This window comes from Megascapheus bottae, chromosome 37, assembly GCF_031878675.1.
Source record: "Megascapheus bottae isolate mThoBot1 chromosome 37, mThoBot2.hap1, whole genome shotgun sequence".
Taxonomy (NCBI): domain Eukaryota; kingdom Metazoa; phylum Chordata; class Mammalia; order Rodentia; family Geomyidae; genus Megascapheus; species Megascapheus bottae.
Window position 1 is genome coordinate 216,953 of NC_143545.1, and position 17,785 is coordinate 234,737.

Here is a 17,785-nt window from a genome sequence, read left to right on the forward strand (position 1 = left end):
CTGTCGTGAAAGCTGCGGCTACAGGGCTTCAGTACCAGGGACAGAGAGGATCCCTAGTGACACAGCTCCTGGTGGAACTGTGAAGAGGGAGCACCGTCGTTTTCCACTTGTTCTGACTGCCTCTGAGATAGCCTCCTGCAGTGGACTCAAGGCTTTTCCATTTTCCTTCTCTCTGGCTGCGATCGCCAGAGGTGACGGGAAACCCATGGAGGACGGAGGGATGTCTCTTCCCTGTCCTGGCTACACAGCGGTCCTGTGGGTGGGTGACAAGGAAGGACCCAGGGTGGGCAGAGATATGAGTCCCCTGGAAGGCTGTTCTTGCTCTGCCACAGGAAGCAGGTGGGCTTCTCCGTTCCGAGGCCCACTTCTTCCCTTCTGTGCAGAGCAGGTTAAATCTGGCAGCACGGATGTGGTGGAAGACTGACATGTGGTTGTTCTGCTGCCGCTGAGGCATAGCTGCTTTTCCTGGAATTCTGTGTGGGTTGCCCAGGCCCACCGGGGACCTGTTTCCTCTGGCACCTCAAAGCCTGAGCCTTTCACAGGCAGTGGTCTCTGGAGCACCTTAGTGAGGGACGATGCGGGGGCACCCTGACCCCAAGACCTGTGTGGGGGTTACACATGTCAGGAGCATTTAGAAGACTTTCCCCAAGAACTCCTCTCCAGGCCTCATGCACTTTTTCCTCCAAAGGCCAGGGTAGTGGGTAGGTAGCGCAGGGAGGCCCAGGTTCTCTGTTCACACAGTCTTCTGAGACCCGGTGAAGGTCTGCACAAGAAGCCAGGCCATGGCTGGAGCCTGGGTGGTCTCCACCAGGCCATGTCTGCAGCTGCCTCCTGTCCCTGGCCTCCTCCCAGCTCACATCCACAAAAGTATTTTGTTCACCTCATTCTGGATATGGTTGCCTCCAGGTGAGGGTTGAAGCTTGCTGTATTTAGACCCACACAGCTCAATCTTTCAGGGCTTTCCCCCACTCCCCTTATGGAGAGTTAACTGCCTGTTCAGACTCAGTATCAAGATCAGGTCCGTAGAAAATGAGATTGTTAGAGAAATAAAATACCTGTCTGGCATCTCAGCCAAGCTCTGCGTGTGCTCAGGCGAGCCTTCATCCCTAGCCCACAGCATGTGTCATCATGTGTCATCTGGGCAGAGAACCTGGACGCCTGTGGGCAGTGATGGGACTGTGCTGCTGGCAGCTGGCCATAACTCTGCTTTCTGTTCTCTTTCCTTCCTCCCGTCCCTTTCCATCTGTCCCTCTGTGGGATGCTTGGTGCTGTCGGTGGGTGTCTGGCTCCCCCTGCTGTAGAAGGGGAGTATTGCCCCTGGGACAGAGAACTTCTGCAAGGCCAGTGGCTCCAGCATCTCTCAGAGGAAGAAGAAACGGGTACATGTAAAGGTACCCGCTTTGCCCGCCTACCCACCTCTACCCTAGATCCCTCGCCATCCAAAGCCTATGTTCAAGAGCAGGTGCCACATTAAAAGATCTGTGCTTTCCTTGTAACTGCACATAGGCTTTTTGCACACGTCCAGCTGGCCACCTGTCTCCAGGCCCGGCTTTCTTGTGGCAGAGTTGAGAGGAAGCCAGAGAGTAACTGATACATGTGGTCCTCTCCGTACTTCTCAAGGCTCCCTCCCCCCCCCCCCCCCCCCGCATTCCCCATACTCAGGGAAGACTTGCAGAAAGTTTCATGACCAGAGCTTCCATCCCACCTTAGCTGCCTTTAGTATTTCTCTGAGGAAGGAAGGCTGACTTCAGGCTCCTGATAAATCCCTACAGCTGCATGTGTTAGCAGGAGACAGAGCACACCTGAGGTTGAAGGTCGTGCTTACGAGGTACAGGAAGAGCTGCCTATTCTATGGGACTCAGCATCCCCAGTCCTATCATCTGGGCTGTGTGGTGATTGCTGTGCCTTAGCCCTGTCTTGCACTCCACGTACTATGAGGAACTGGGGCCCCGTGTTTCAGCATAGGTTGGGGTCCGTACCTGGGACCTGTTACAAATATGTTCTCTAAGAACCATTGGAATCACAACCATAGATATGAGAAGAGTTGTCTCAGCAAGGTAAAATTTATTTCTGCAGAAGGGTGTGTCATCAGCCAAGACTCTGGCTGACAAGAGTGGGCAAGCTACTCCGTTTATCATTAATGTAGCAGACTCCACCCCTCCGCTCAGATTGACTGAGCCCGGACACAGTCTACCCACGTTTGACTAGTTTGAATAGGGTAAGATATATTTACATAAGGTGACTTTGAAATAAGATTAACTATCTCAAGCTATAGCCACTCCCTCTGCTACCCCATAAGAGAAAACATTGCATTTCAAAAACTCTTCCTTATCCCAAAGTGGTCCCTCTTTTCCTTACTCTGAGCCAGCTACCTGGCCAAAGCTCGAATCTTTAAGCCACACATTTGTATAGAAATACGTTCTCCTAGGACCTTATCAGTATTCTCTGTGCACATGCCATCCTCACTGCTCCCAGTCCTGCGATTATCACGGTAGTGATCCACTGGAGCCAAGGCACTCAGGAAAGTGGCAGAGGAAAGGGGAGATAGCGCTCAGATAGAAGTTGGCTCCTGGCTCCAGAACCCTTCAGATCTGTGGTACCTGCTCTTGCTGCCTGAACAGCTGGCCTCCCTCCAAGTTACCGGCTGCCTCTTTATCTTAACCCCACTCCGGCATGATCCAAGTACTAATGACAGGTGCCCAGAGCAGGGCCAGCCTCATGGCCGGGCCAAGGGCTTTGACAGCATAATGGCATAAAAGGGGCTGCTGGGTGATTTCCTGTCTTGTGAAAAGCCTACTAACCTCATGTCCAGAAGGATGTGGGGAGCACCAGGTGGAGCTTTATGAAACAGGGCTTCAACCACAAAAAAAAGCAGAGGTGTTGGTTGCATTTCTACCCCTGGACTCCTAGAGTTTGATACTTCACAGAATAGAATTCTCCTTCCTCTCCCGGCCACGGCCTCCCCTAACTCTGTTCCTAGATTTGCTTTCTGCTCTGCATTTCTCCGCAGGGGTATTCTTCACCCCTCTGTAGAACGTGCTGGCACTTTCCCTGCGGAGCGCGTCCCTTCCACAAGCCCAGCATGCAGCATGCGGCCTCTTGGGGACGGGGACTGTTCCTCTACAGCAGCAGGTCTTTGCTATGAAAGATAAGAACTGAAGAACCAATGAAGTTCCTGTTTGCGCTGTTGAGTTAGCTGGCTCGGGACGGAATGGCACTGCCCCTGCCCACCTCCCTCTTGTCACTCCAAGAAGTTGTCAGTGTGGCAGGTGGTGGTAAGCACCTTTCTGGGTGATTAACAGAAAACGTGTCCTTGAGAAAGATTTTTCTGCTTTTTCATCTGAGCCTTTGTGACCCCTGGAGGGGATCAGTTGTTATCTGCTCTTCCTACCTTCGCAGTTGACTTAGGATAAAAAGAACATCAGAAAGAAAGAGAAAAAAAAGCCCTTGGCAGCATCGAGTTGGAGTGTATGGTTCTCTTCACTGAAACTAGAAGTGCAAGTGAATGGCTAAACTTAAAGCTGGATGATGGTGGCTCATGGCTATAATCCTAGATACTCAGGAGGCTGAGATCTGAAACAGCCTGGGTAGAAAAGTCCATGAGATTCGTGTCTCCAATTTTTTTTTTTTTGCCAGTCCTGGGTCTTGAACTCAGGACACTGAGTTCAAGACTAGTGCTCTACTACTTGAGCCACAGCACCACTTCTGGCTTTTTCTGTGTATGTGGTACCAGGGACCCGAACCCAGGGCTTTTTTGCATGCTAGGTGAGCACTGTACCACTAAGGCCACACTCCTGGCTCTCACGCTTCCAATTTAATCACCAGGAAACCAGAGGTGGAGCTGTGCCTCAAGTGGTAGATTGCTAGCTAGCCTTTAGGGAAAAAAAACAAAAAACCCTCAAGAACAGCACCAAGTGCCCCAGGACTGGAACACATAACACATACACACACATGCATACAAAAGAAAGACCAAAAAAGGGACCATATCAACTTGAATGAATAGGAAAATGGGGTGTGTTTTCTCAACTTTTACTTCTTTCTGACTCAAACTGGCCTTGGCAACTATTGTAACTCTTCTCTCTGTTTCCTTTCCTGTGGTGTTTCCTCCCTTCTTCCATCCACTGTTGTGTTTCTGTCTGTGTCTCTGTCCACTGTTGTCCCTGTCCTCCATCCCTCACACCTGTATGCTAGCTGGGAACCGCAGGCTACAGCACATCATAAACACAGAGGATCCCCTGGCCATCCAGGCTGATGTGCATTGGACACACATTCGTGAGAAAGAGGAGGAGGAGAGAATGGTCCCCACCTCAGAGTCCTCCACTTCCAGAGGTAACTGCTTTGAGGTCCAGGGTCCCAGTGGGTTTCCTGAGCGTTTCCACAACTCCTCTTCCTACAGAAAGCTCTTTCTTGTAGGGCCAAACTTGGGTTTCACCAAAGATAAGAAGCCCAAGAATTTTGCCTTTTTCTCATGTTAAGCCAGGGCCACTTATCAAGGATGTCCAGTCAAGGATATGTAAAGTTCTCTGTGGCTTTTAACTCATGGTTGTAAAACAGTAACGTGGTCCTGACCTGTAAAACCCAGAAATTCACCCTGTTACTTCATAGATGCTCTTAATTCCTCTATAGAAGGGTGTTTTTCTCTGTGGAATGTCTGCCTATAACTGTGTGTCGGGGAAAACATGTAACACATATTTGGAAATGAAATTAAGACAAGATATCTATAAGGGAAGCCCCTAAATCAAAGGTTAGATTAGTCTGTTTCCCAGTAAGATAAAAAAGTAATCCTTCTTCATCTCCCCCCCCCCCTTTTTTGGTCAGTCATGGGGCTTGGGTCAGTCAAGTGGTCAGTGTTCTACCACTTTGAACCACGGAGCCACTTCTGGTTCTATGGTGGTTAATTGGAGTTAAGAATCTCATGGACACTGGTGCAGTGGTTCACACCTGTAATCTTAGCTACTCAGGAAGCTGAGATCCGAGGATCGTGGTTCAAAGCCAGCCTGGGCACTCCAGTCCATGAGACTCTTATCTCCAATTAACCATTAGAAAACGGGAAGTGGGGCTGTGGCTCAAAGACGGGGGCGGTAGCCTTGAGCTGAAGAGTTCAGGGACAGTGCCCAGGCCTAGAGGTCAAGCCCCATGACCCACCAAAAAAAAAAAAAAAAAGGAAAAGTCTTGTGAACTTTTCTACTAGAGCTGGCTTGGAACTGCCACTGGCACCCAGCTCTTCCTCGTTCTTCTTGACAAAGTCTCACTAAGCTGCCAGGCTATTCTTGAACTTGCAGCCCTCTTGCTTAAGCCTCCAGAATAGCTGAGATTACAGGTGTGCACCCTGGTGTTGTCTTCTTTTAATGAACAGCAGCAAAAGTAAACAAAAGAATCCAGTGAGGTGCGGTGACTGCATGTCACCCTCAAGCCACCGCTTCCAAACAGAAGCCCTTTTGGCCTTGTTACCCTCTCTGACTCGTGCAAGTGTATTGCTTCAGCACCTGCTCAGAGTGTCACACGGGAGGACTTCCTGCTCCACATACCCATCCTTTCACTGGACTTCCATCCCCTCCAGCTCTAAATCTTTGCAGGTAGACAGCAGCCTCTGTTAATGGCTTTCCTACCACTGTAGATGCGTGGACGCTGCTGACAGATACCAAGCTGCCTGCAAGATGGGATGCATCGGCACGTCTGCAACCACGAGCTGATCTTGGTCCTCCTTCGGCTTTCTCTCTTTCCTTCTTGTCCAGAGTGTCCTTTGCACAGGCCAGTAGTAGCACACGGTCTGGTGATGTCCTCTCAATCTCTCTTTCATTTGGGACTTCAAGATTGACTTCAGCTCCTCCTCACCAGGAGTAGACCACTGTGTTAACTCTGCCTTTATCGTTTGTTTTAAATTCAGTGCCTGGCCTTCCCTCCATACGCCGCGCAGCAGTGCAGGCCTGGCTGGAGACGGTCTCCGGAGGTAGTCTGGTGATGTTCGCCCCGCCCCACTCACCTCACCGTAACCTCTCTCTAGGCAGCTCTGCTGGCGCCTTAACACCAGGACCCTGGTTCTGTGGCTGTTGCATGTGAGGGTGGAGCCAGTGGGGGGGGGGGCACTTGCATGCCTGGTCAGGCCACTCCCCCTTGCATGGACCCCGAGCTTCCCACCCAGGCAGACTGCAGAACCAGCATGAGCTAGGACAGAGCTGCGCCTTTTCCGATTAGTAGAGCTTGGGTGAAAAGGCATAAGCCAAAGGAACCTTTAGCACTGTGGTTGAAAGCGTGAGGGACAATGGAGTGTGAACTCAGAGGAACTGACAGTGTTCCATAAGCTTGCTGGAGTGAAGTGTGGCAGAAGGAAACAGTCAACACTCAGGAAGGAGCTGAGGTGCTAGGGGCTGAGATCTGAGGATTTTAGTTTGACACCGACCTGGGCAGGAAACTCTTGAGAGATTATATCTCCAGTTAACCTGCCAAAAAGCTTAACTGGAGGTATGGCTCAAATAGTAGACCGCCAGCCATGAGTAGATAAAGGCATGCAAGAAGAGCATGAGGCCCCAAGTTAAGTTCAGGAAAGGTGTAGAGAAAATCTCCCGGAGGACAGAGTACTGACGGCTCAGTGGCTGCCTCCCCCCAACTCCACAGTGCCTTCAGCTACCTAGACAGCCAGAACCCTTGCTGTCCTTCCTGAGTTTTTCTGGAAATGTTTCCTAAGGAAGGGCAGTCAGCACCTTAAGTGCTGTGCAGTCTCCATCTCTACCCAGTCAATACGACAACCAAGCATCCTGCAAGCATGCTTCAAGGATGGTGTCCCTGGAAAGTTCCTCAGGCATGGAGGGGACTGGCTCTTACCAGGCCCCTAACCACAGGCAGGACACACACCACAGGAGTTCACTGGCATCCAGTGAGGTACCCCTTCCCTGTCCCCCGACCCAAGCCATCAACCCTGGGAACACAGAGCGAGGGACAAGGCTAAGAAGGAAGGGTGCCTCAGCCAACAGCTGAAACAAACAGTCACCGGCTTCCGTACAGGGCTTCTCACCTCTTGGCCGCTTCTGGCACCTCGCGCTCCGTCTTCACTTGGACTCCGTCCCCCAGCTCCGTTGCTCCGGCTGTGTCTCTTTCAGTATCTGCTGCTGCTTCAAAGAGAGTGCTCACATGTTTGTTGTTTCATGTGTGATTGTTCCTTTCAAGGTACCCCGAGGAGTTAGAACCCCCTTCTTTTTGACTCTACAGTAAATGTTTCTTAGTAGGGGGCTCCAATGAAGAACAGAGGAACTGGCTAACCCAGAGGGCAGGGGCAGCCCGGAGTCCAGGGAGTGACCCTTTGTGTGCCCTCCTCCAGCTTACGTGACAGCTCCTGGCACCTGGGTGCCAGGCATTTTCTGACTGAGCCAGTCAAGCATGTGGGCACGAGGGGAATGTCTGATGAGCTGGGGTTCTGTTTCCACTTTGGACGTTTTGTTCGGATGGCTCATGTCTTAGCGTGCAGCGCAAGTCTGAGGAAGGACCCAGACAAGCTGCTGCTTTTTGGCGGGGTGCGTGTGCCTCCAAGGTCCTGTTCTTTGGTCTTCAACTGATTGTCCGGTGTGAGTGGCCCACAGCAGTGTGATTGCTCATAGGCTTTTGTAGTGTTGAAGCGCCTGCTCCCTGGGTGCCCTGGTAGTTCAGAGCGGCAAGTGGCATCAGGTGCTCACAGGCCTGGAGCCTGCCTGTCCCTCGCTCAGCTCCTCCAGATCTGTTTCCCACAGTTTGGTTCAGGTTCACAAGAGTTCCTCGTCGATTTGGACCATCAACTCTCGCACATTTTGTATTAAATATAGGTATGCTCTAAGGAAATGTAATGGAAAGGCTAATATAAACATCACTCAGTCAATAAAACATCCCAGTGCCTGTAAGGTGACCCTCCCTAGCTGCTCCCCTCCCTGGACCACCCCCAAGGGAAGCTCCCAAGATCTGACTAATGCAACCACTTGCAGCGTGTCCAGGGTGTCCACTGCTTGGAGTGCGAGCAAAGGGAGAGGAGAAATCGCTGTGCTGGCCTGCAGAAGAAGCCTTCACTGAGTGTCTAGCTGTTAGATAACTTTCCCTCTTCCATTTCCAGCTCAGCTTTTAAAGAAATCCGCCCATAGTCTGCTGTTCCTAGGTCTTAGACATGTAATAAATGCTACTTGTTCTTCTCTCTGTTAAAAAAAAAAAAAAAAAAAAAGCCAACTACCCAGGCAGTCTCTGCTCCTTCCTTTACCCAAGGCTTACGCAGGCTTCAGGCTCTTAATGTGCAAGGAGTCTGTTCACAGAGGAGGCAGAGATGGGGCGCTGTGCATGGTTTTGGGCAATTTTGCGGCCTTGGAGGGCTGCCTTTGAGTCTGGAAAGGGAATGTTACATACACCTTCACCTATTCACGTGCTTTCTCTTACTTACTCCAAGAATGGCAGCAGTCTCTTCCGGGAAGGATGGGGCCCTCAGGGGTCCCCCCAAGTTTCCCCTGCACATGCCACTGTGGCTAGATTGAGCAGTGGGTCCTGTGCAAGTCACCTGAACTGTCCAGCGTCAACTTTCTCACTCCAAAGTAGGCATTAAGAGTGGTCCATGTAACTGTGTGCGATGAGAAATAAGGGCTTCAGGCTTGTGAAAGGGTGAGTGCTCCGTCTGACTCAAAGGCACTGGTAACTGGAGGCCATTAGTATAAACCTCCAGCGGCCCCACAACAGCAACTCCTCCAACGGACACAGACTTGAGGCAGTCACGGCAGGCAGCCTGTAGGGGAAGAGAGGATGGAGCGTAGAGGGAAGAGGAGGAAGGCTCTCCTCTCTTCATGCTGTCGTACTCAAGTGGAGTGGCCTGGGCCCTTCTCAAGCTGTTTAGAGTGCCCCCCAGCCTCTGTGTGGTGGGCCCCTCCCTCTTTCCTGTGGCCCTGGAAAAAAGCAGTACCTTCCCCCTCTGCAGGCTCTCTGCCCCACCTGTCTGCTCCTTTCTTCCTGTTCTTGAACCTTTCTGCTTTACAGCCCCACTGGATGAGAATGACCTGGAGGAGGACGTGGACTCTGAGCCAGCAGAGACCGAAGGGGAGGCTCTGGAGGATGGGGACCCTGGAGACACTGGAGCTGAGCTGGATGATGGTACGGGGCCTTAACCTCCATCCTCGTTCTGCACAGGGGCCAGGGCCAGACGTGCCCAACAGTCCACAGCAGAAGCTCAAGAAAGCAGCCCTGGGGGCTTGGAAGTCTCTTTTTTCCTTGCCAAAATCACAGCATAGCCCACATTCATAGAGGTTGTACATCATGGTGGTTCTAGGTTGGAACTTGACAGCTGAGAGCTAGAGGTAAAGACATCTGAAGAATTTTAAGAACTGCTTTCTCACTGGCTGAGGGCAGGGACCAGACTGAAGGAGTAACAGACTTGGCGGTGGTGTTAGGCTGTACACAGAGTTCGGCCAGAGTGGAGGAAAGTTGAGTCCAGGAAGCAAGGCCTCCCATCCATGTGCATACCCAAAGCTTTTCTTCTTGTCACAGTGAAACTAGGTTTTTAGACCCCAGGACCAAAGTCCAGGACCAGTCACCACATGAGGCCCAGCAGCTTAGACCATGTGACAAATCAAGAGACAGGTGAAGGGCAAAGGATGTTATATTGTGTGCAGCCATGGGAAGGCAGTGAGATAGTCCATCTTGAGTGTCTTCAAGGGCACTGCCATTGGCCTCGGGTGAAATAGGAGGGTCAGGAACCCCGCGTGAGAGAGGTCCACAGCCCTGAGAGGAGAGGGTCCCCAGTCACAGGGAGGGTCAGGAACCCCGCGTGAGAGAGGTCCACAGCCCTGAGAGGAGAGGGTCCCCAGCCACAGGGATCACCTCGTTCATTCCTTGGTGTTTGGCTTGCGGGGCTGGCAGGTACTCTGTAGCTCTTGGCTGTTTTCATCAAGGCATTGCCTACTACAGGGATAGTTTGCCTTTGTTTTGTTTTGTTTTTTGTTTTTGTTTTTTGTTTTGGGACTTGAACTCAGGGCCTGGGTGCTGTCCCTGAACCTTTTTGCTCAAGGCTAACACTACCACGTGAGCCACAGCTCCACTTTCATCAAGGGTCACATAGGCATTCCTTTCATGGCTGGCTTCAAATCACTGTTCTCAGATCTCAGCCTCCTGAGTAGCTGGGATTACGGGGGTGAGGTGAGCACAAGTGACCTTTTATGTATGGTGGTCTCTTCAGCCTTCACTGAGACCCACACTGCAGAAGACCACCCACTTTGCCTTTGGAATATGTCTGCTGCATCTCTGACGCTCTGGATGGACCAGGCCAGGCTGCAGGGACTGCAGACTTTAATCTAGACCTCACAGCGTTGCACAGTAGCCAGTCAGCCTGTTAAGCTGTCTTGTGAAGAAGCAAGAGATGGGAATGTACCCAGCATTGCCCAGAGCTGTGTGCTAACTGGTGTCCACTGTCCCCTTCCCCCTAGATCAACACTGGTCCGATGACATCCCATCTGATGCCGAAGCAGGGCTTCGGGTGCCACATCAGGCTGAGGTAGAAGCAGAGCTGGAGCTGAGAGTATCAGAGGAGGAGGAGGAGGAGGAGGAACCACCTGCCTTACCAAAGCAACAGGAGAGAGGTAGGTCTGTTGCCACTGGCAGGAGACACAGTGCTGTGGGGACCACAGAGGCAGGCAGGGAGCGCCCTGTGGGGCGGGCCAGGGCCCCAACTCCTCCCTTCCTCATCCCCCTGCTCCTCCCTCCTTCCCTACTCCATGGGCCTCTGCAAATGACTGACCCACAGCACCTTCCCTTGTACTGTTTGGGATCGTGGGAGAGTGAAGGTCTACCTCAGAGCTCAAAGCCCAGACCGCACATGGCTTGTGTCTTGACAGCAGTGCTGGCAGAGGGAGGGTACTGGTGGCACTTGGGGATGCCTTCCTAAACCACGAAGCAGGTGGCTCTTTGAGTGCCTGTGCCCCTGCTCCATTCCACCAACGTCTTTGGGGGCTTATTTCCTCTGGGACATGACTGTAACCTCTCCTTTCAGGTCCTTCCCAGGTGTCCAGCCCTGTTCCGTCTCCTCAGGAACAAACTGTTCTGCTCACTCCAGCCCACAGCCCCATGGTTGAGGTGAGGCTGTGGGGTCACTGGGCAAGCCAAAGGCCTGCTGGGGCCCCAAGGGGAAGCAAGTGGGAAAATTTGTCTTAAGGGAAGCAGCCTACTGGCTTCCTTGTTTGAAGTAGAGCTAAGTAGAGCTGTTGACAATAGGAATGGCCTCAAGGTTTTAGTCCAAAGTCCTTATCATAAATAGAAAAGCTAAATTTTAAATTTGAGCAGTGATGCTTATAGGATCATTCTGCTAGATATATCTCGTATTAAAATAAATGTATGACTAAGACAAACATGTGCCAGGCTCTAGTGGTTCACACTTGTAATCTTAGCTATACCGGAGGCTGAAATCTAGAAGCCAATATAGTTCAAAGCCAACCTGGGGTAAAAAAAAATAAAAGTCAGACTCTATCTTTAAAAAAAAGCCGGGCTGAGGGTGTGGATCAAGTGGTTCGAGCTGAGCAAGTGTGCAGGCCCTGAGTTCAAACCCTGGTACCAGAAAGGAAAAGAAAAGAAAACAGTATCTGCACCCTCCAAGAGCACCCTCCTGCTCCCAGATCGTGTGTGGTGTTCTGTAAGTACAGCCAACCATGCCCCCATCGTTTCGTCGTTTGGGCCTCTAGAATCCGGAGGGCCAGATGGGGAGGAAGTGTGCTGGACAACATGGGCGCTGTAGTGACTGACCTGTGAGGTCACTGAGAAGCCGAGGAGTGTGATGGCAGAGCCATGCACCTCTGAGCTTCTCGGGAAGGACACTGTGGTTTGTGCATTGTGCTGAGTGATTGTTTCAATGTCCTGACTGTACTGGCCCCGTGGTAGTCCAGTCAGGACCACAGAAATCACAAGGTGGAAAGCCGAGTGGGCCAGGCATCTTGACCAGGGCTTGTGTTAGTAGACAAGGAGATTAGATGTGTTTGAGATGAGGCAAACCCAGAAAGTGCCCGTCTATTCAAACCAAGGAGAAGGGATCTAAAAGGTGAACAAGTAGGCCAGACAATGAGAAACCCTCCCAATAATAGCTCAAAGAACAGAGAGAGGACTTTACCTCAACATGCACTGGCCCTCTGAGGGAGCTTGCTCCCAAGGGATGTTGCTGGCCAGGGAAGCTCTGGCTTCTTAACAGCTTCTGTCTTTCTTCTCTGTAGGGAGCCCAGATCTCACTTGTCTCTGCTACCACCAAGGTGAGACCCCCTGAGGAGCACATGTTCCCCACATCTCTGCCCTCCAGAGAGAAGGCCAAGGCCGGAGCCCCTGCAGATCACAAAGCAGTGTGCTCTCCCATCCGATCACAGCCCATGGCTCTGCCAGAAGCCAGGTCGCCTGTCTCAGCAGCTGACGCCCAGCCCTCGCCATCGTCGCGGCCGCTGTCTCCCTCTGCACCCCTACTCCCCGTCTGCTCACAGCCTCAGCCTTCCACAGAGGCCACTGTTCCATCTCCCACCCAGTCCCCTATACGCTTCCAGCCCATTCCAACCAAAACCTCCACCCCCCTCACCCCCCTCTCTGTAAAGAGCCAAGGTGGCCCCAAGGACAGACTGGGCAGTCCTTTCGCTGTGGATGAGGCCGTGAGACGGAGTGATCTGGTGGAGGAGTTCTGGATGAAGAGTGCTGAGATCCGCCGTAGCCTGGGGCTCACACCTGTGGATCGGAACAAAGGGCCCGAGCCCAGCTTCCCCTCACCAGCCCTGAAGCCAGTGTCCCTGAAGTCCTATTCCGCTGAAAAGTCTCCTCAGGACGAGGGGCTCCGTCTTCTGAAACCCCCACCTGTACCTAAAAGGCTGGGCCTCCCAAAGTCAGCGGGTGACCAGCCACTCCTGCCCACTCCCAAGTCTCCTGACCGGGAGCTGAGAAGCTCCCAGGAGGAGCGCAAGGACCTGTCCAGCAGCTCCGGCTTGGGCCTGCACGGCAGCTCTTCCAACATGAAGACCCTGGGCAGCCAGAGCTTTAATACCTCAGACTCCACCATGCTTACCCCGCCTTCCAGCCCGCCCCCACCCCCACCCGCCAACGAGGAGCCGGCAACCTTGCAAAGGAAGCCCACCCAGACCCCGGAGTGCAGAGAGGGCCAGCCCAAGGCCTCCGTCATCCCGCCTCCCCCTCCCGCCCCGCTCATGCGCCCTCCACGGGAGCCCACCCAGCCTCCACGGGAGGAGGTGCGGAAGTCGTTTGTGGAGAGCGTGGATGAGATCCCCTTTGCAGACGACGTGGAGGACACGTACGATGACAAGACGGAGGACTCGAGCGGGCAGGAGAAGTTCTTCACGCCCCCCTCGTGCTGGCCCCGCAAAGAGAGGCCCCTGGCCAAAGAGAACGGGCAGCCTCTGGAGAGCCGCAGCCAGGCCCTGAAGAGGGGACTGCCCCAGGTCTCTGCGGAGGCCAAGGAGCTGGCCGAGGAGCGCATGCGAGCCCGGGAGAAGTCTGTGAAGAGCCAGGCGCTGAGAGATGCCATGGCCAAGCAGCTGAGTCGGATGCAAGGGATGGAGATGGAAAGTACGGCCTCCAGATCCCGAGTGGCGCCCTCGGCCCCTTCCAAGGGCAGAGAACTGAAGTCCGAATGCCCCGGTCGCCTGGGCCCCAGAACATCTGAGCAGTCCACCCCGAAACATGAAGCTACCAGCGAGGAGGTCCTCTCCCCCCCATCAGACTCTGGGGGCCCAGATGGCTCCGTCACCTCATCTGAAGGTTCCAGTGGGAAGAGCAAAAAGCGGTCATCCCTCTTCTCCCCACGCAGAAATAAGAAAGAGAAGAAGTCCAAAGGGGAGGGACGGCCCCCAGAAAAGCCTAGCCCCAGTCTCCTGGAAGAGGCAGCCACCAAGCCCAAGTCCCTGTGGAAGTCGGTCTTCTCTGGGTACAAGAAGGACAAGAAGAAGAGGGGCGACGAGAAGTCCTGCTCCAGCACCCCGTCCAGCGTTGCCACCGTAGACTCCGGCAGACACGGACTGTCTCCTGTCGTGAGAGCAGGTATGCCAGGCTCCCCAGGCCCCGGCGTGGCAGGTGAGACGTCTTCCCGTCCGGTGGAGGTTCTCGGGAGGTCTGCTTCTACCTGTGCTCCCCCAAGGGTTCTTAGAGAAGAGAGCCATGCTGTGGGTCTGGAGCACATCCCTCCTGTCTCGACAGACAAGATTGACCTAAAGCCGGTTTGAAACTGGCAGAAAGTCACATTACACCCCAGGTGGGCCTGGGTTTGGTAGTCTGGCTGGGAGGTCCTGAGAGGTGTCTGTCCGGTGGTGACATCTTCACCCCTATGGGACAGACTTCAGCACCCAAGCTTGCTGCTTCTGCTGTGGAGAGAAGTCACTTCCACTGGAGAGTAAACCTTTGCTGGTGCCCCAGGGCTCCCAGGGCTATGGAGTCACTCACTCCCTCTTCTTACCCACTCCTGCAGAGCTGCAGCTCCGGCGCCAGCTGAGTTTCTCTGAAGACTCGGACCTATCCAGTGATGACATCCTCGAGAGGGCCTCCCAGAGATCCAAGCGTGAGGTGGGGCTCCAGTGCCGTGGGGCTCGGGGTGGTTCTCTGACAGAGGGGGCGGACAGGGGAGGGGGAGGGTCCAGTCCCATGGGGCTCGGCAGGGCCAGTAACCACTGTGGTTCTGTGCCAGCCAAGGTGGAGAGCTGGTGTGGGGAAGGGTCTTCCCCTCTTCTGCCTCATCTCAGGAGGCAAATGGGAATGCTGAAGCGGTCCTGGATGGAGGAAGAGCCGGGAGGAGTCTTCCTCAGGCCTCCTGAGTACCCCGCTGGATTTTCTTGCATAATAAGAATCTAGCTCCTGGGGCCGGGAGTTTGGCCTAGTGGTTAAAGTGCTTGCCTAGCATGCACGAAGACCCGGATTCGATTCCTCAGTACCACATACATAGAAAAAAGCTGGAAGTGGTGCTGAGGCTCAAGTGGTAGAGCTCTAGCCTTGAGAAAGTCCAGGACAGTGCTCAGGCCCTGAGCCCAAGCCCAGGACTGGAGAAAAAAAAAAAAAAAAAGAATCCAGATCCTGTGGAGAGGTCAGAGACTGTCCAGGTGGAAGGCTTTTCTGTGCCTTCCCAGAAGCAGCCTGGACCTCCTCCCACATGGAGCGGCCTCTGCCTGGCCTGGCAGTGTGAGAAGGGTCTGCTCGGGGATGGGGGCCCAATTGGGAAATGACTGTGGATGAGTCTGCCCCCCCCCCTTGGTGTGTTGTCAAGCTGTTGTTTCTGCTCCTTAAGAATATTGTTAAGGGGCTGGGAACATAGCCTCGGGGAAGAGTGCTTGCCCAGCATGCACGAAGACCCGCGTTCCATTTCCTGGGGACCGCATCTACAGAAAAGGCCAGAAGTGGTGCTATGGCTCAAGTAGTAGAATAGCTTTGAGGAAAAAAAGCCAAGGACAGCAGCACTCAGGCCCTGAGTTCCAGTCCCAAGACTGGAGATATAGATATAGATATAAGTATAGGTATAGGTGTAGATATATGTATGTTAGGGCCAGGCATGGTGGCTCACGCCTGTCATCCTAGCTACCAGGAAGCTGAGATCTGAGGAATACAGTTCACAGCCAACCAAGACATGAAAGTCCATGAGATTCTTGTCTCCAATTAACTACCAGAAAACCAGAAGTGGCACTATGGCTCAGAGTGCTAGAGCGCTAGCCTTGAGCTGAAGAGTTCAGGGACAGCGCCCAGGCTCCGTGCTCAAGCCACACAACCAACCAAAAGAAAAAGAAAGAATATGTGAGGAACACAGTAAGCACCCTGACTCATCTGGGGCTTAGGAGAAGCTGTTCCTCAGTCCTGCTGATAGCAAAGTCCCTTAAGAGAGAGACCTTTTGTTGCTGGATTTCCTTGAGTGCTTGTTCAATCTTTTGGTTTTCAAGGCTTAGACTAGATACAGTGAGGATGGAGAGGGGAAAAGATTGGAGTGAGGTCTCCTTCTGGGTTGTATCCCAGAGGTGGCAGTTGGATAGGAAAGGGGATCCGGGAAGGCCTGAGCAAAGCTGGGACTGAGGTCTGTTAGACGCCACCTCCACCCCGCCACCCCCACCCCCGTGAGCCAGGTGATACCCTCCTGGCTGTGCTCTACCTGCTGTCTGTGGGGGTTTTGGTTGGTTGGTGGTTGTTTTCTGTTTTTATTTTTTGTGATTCTGGGATTTGAACTCAAGGTCAACCCTTCTACTTCGTTTGAACTCCAGCATTTGAGCTAGGTATGCTCCAGTTTTGTTTTGTTTTGATCATGAACTGGACGTTGAACAAATTTACCCCAGTAAACTTAGCCTCTTCCTTCTCTGAACTGTTCTAGACAGTACTTAGTGGGTGGGTTTCAGTTTGTTATATCCCAAACTATACTTCAAACCCTTTCAGTCCCTCTCCCTCCCCATTTGTCTCTCTCTGTCTCCTTTTGGAATCATGTCCAATGGTTATTGGTGTTACCATTTTAGACTTAAAGCTTCCTACGTGAGCAAAAGCATATGACATTTGACAAAAAGTCTACCTGCTCTCTGTAGAATTCTCTAAACCTTTCCTAAAAGAGCTGTTGAGAGGCAGCTTTGAACTGTTGGCCAGTGCTTTGGACCTGTGTGTGCAAACAGGACTTCAGTAGCGGGGTTTTAGGTCCTGCCTCCCAGCCTTACCTTTTTTTTCGGTGGGGGATGGCGGGACAGGGCAGATGGACAACACTGGGGTTTGAATTCAGTGTCTGCTGCTAAGCAAGCATTTTACTGTTTGAACTACTACTTTGATCCTTTTTATTCTAGTTATTTTTCTAACAGGGTCTCAAGTTTTTACCCAGGTCAACCTGGACTATGACTTCTGATACAGACAAAGCTATCTGCTCAATTCAATTCCTCTTTCATTAACTCAGCAAACTAGAAAAGAGCGGTTCATTTATTTCTTATCCCATTCTCTGTGTATTTATCTCCCTGGATATGCCAGCTTTTTCTCCACTGCCCTGGGACACTTAGAATGACAAGGCCTCACCTCCTGTCCTACTTGGCGACAGATCCAGGGCTCCTGTGTACGTCAGCCAGCACTGAGTGTAGTGAAGGTCTCCGTGGCTGTTTGTTCTACCTCTGAGGCTCATTTTAACATACCTCCTATTGAAGGAACCCTACTGAGGGTTCCCTGGCAGTAGCTGGTTCTGAGCCAAAGATTGCTTCTGGCTTCGCATGTGGTTATATGAACACTGGGGAATCGGTGCTGTCTTTAGAGCTTGGTGAGGGGTAGAGACTATAAAGAAAAGAGAATGTGGTCCAGAGTTCCCTTTACCTTCATGGTGAGCCTGAGGACGTTCAGGTAACGTCACACTGGTCTAAAAGGTCCATCTGGCTATGAGTTGGTGGCTCCAGCCTGTGAGCCTAGCTACTCAGGAAACTGAGATCTGAGAATTGAGGTTCACAGCTACCCCTGGGAGACAAATCTTTGAAACTCTTATCTCCTTATAGCCAGCAGAAAGCTAGAAGTTGAGACGTGGCTCAAGTGATAGAGGGCTAGTCATAAGCAAAAACGCCAAGCATGAGTGCAAGGCCCTCGACTAGAGCTCCAGCCCTGGGCAGGGGAAACACCCATCTGTGGTTGCTGTTGTTCTCAGGCCTCTCCACTGCCTCTCTGTGAATTAGTGAAACCCTGTCATGGTGCCAAGTGGTCCACTGCCCGCACGGCACACATGGTGCCAGGTGGGTCCACTGCCTGTCCAGTACATACAGCGCCAGGTGGCCCACTGCCTGTCCAGTACATACAGCGCCAGGTGGGTCCACTGCCTGTCCAGTACATACAGCGCCAGGTG

At 52.7% G+C, this 17,785-nt stretch overlaps 1 protein-coding gene across 5 annotated transcripts in view; it reads left to right on the forward strand.

Moving 5' to 3' along the window:
* The window catches only part of Mical3 (microtubule associated monooxygenase, calponin and LIM domain containing 3), a 143,110-nt gene that overhangs the window by 105,096 nt on the left and 20,229 nt on the right, over nt 1–17,785 (forward strand). For 2 of the 5 annotated variants that reach the window (XM_090325288.1, XM_090325289.1), the window contains exons 22-28: nt 1,302–1,391; nt 4,192–4,329; nt 8,977–9,090; nt 10,419–10,571; nt 10,982–11,064; nt 12,189–14,004; nt 14,429–14,523. In XM_090325288.1, coding sequence (XP_090181414.1) covers nt 1,302–1,391; nt 4,192–4,329; nt 8,977–9,090; nt 10,419–10,571; nt 10,982–11,064; nt 12,189–14,004; nt 14,429–14,523 — 2,489 coding nt within the window. Of the gene's footprint in view, nt 1–1,301; nt 1,392–4,191; nt 4,330–5,887; nt 5,951–8,976; nt 9,091–10,418; nt 10,572–10,981; nt 11,065–12,188; nt 14,005–14,428; nt 14,524–17,785 lie in introns of all 5 variants that reach the window. The other 3 variants (XM_090325292.1, XM_090325290.1, XM_090325291.1) reach the window with 3 other exon arrangements.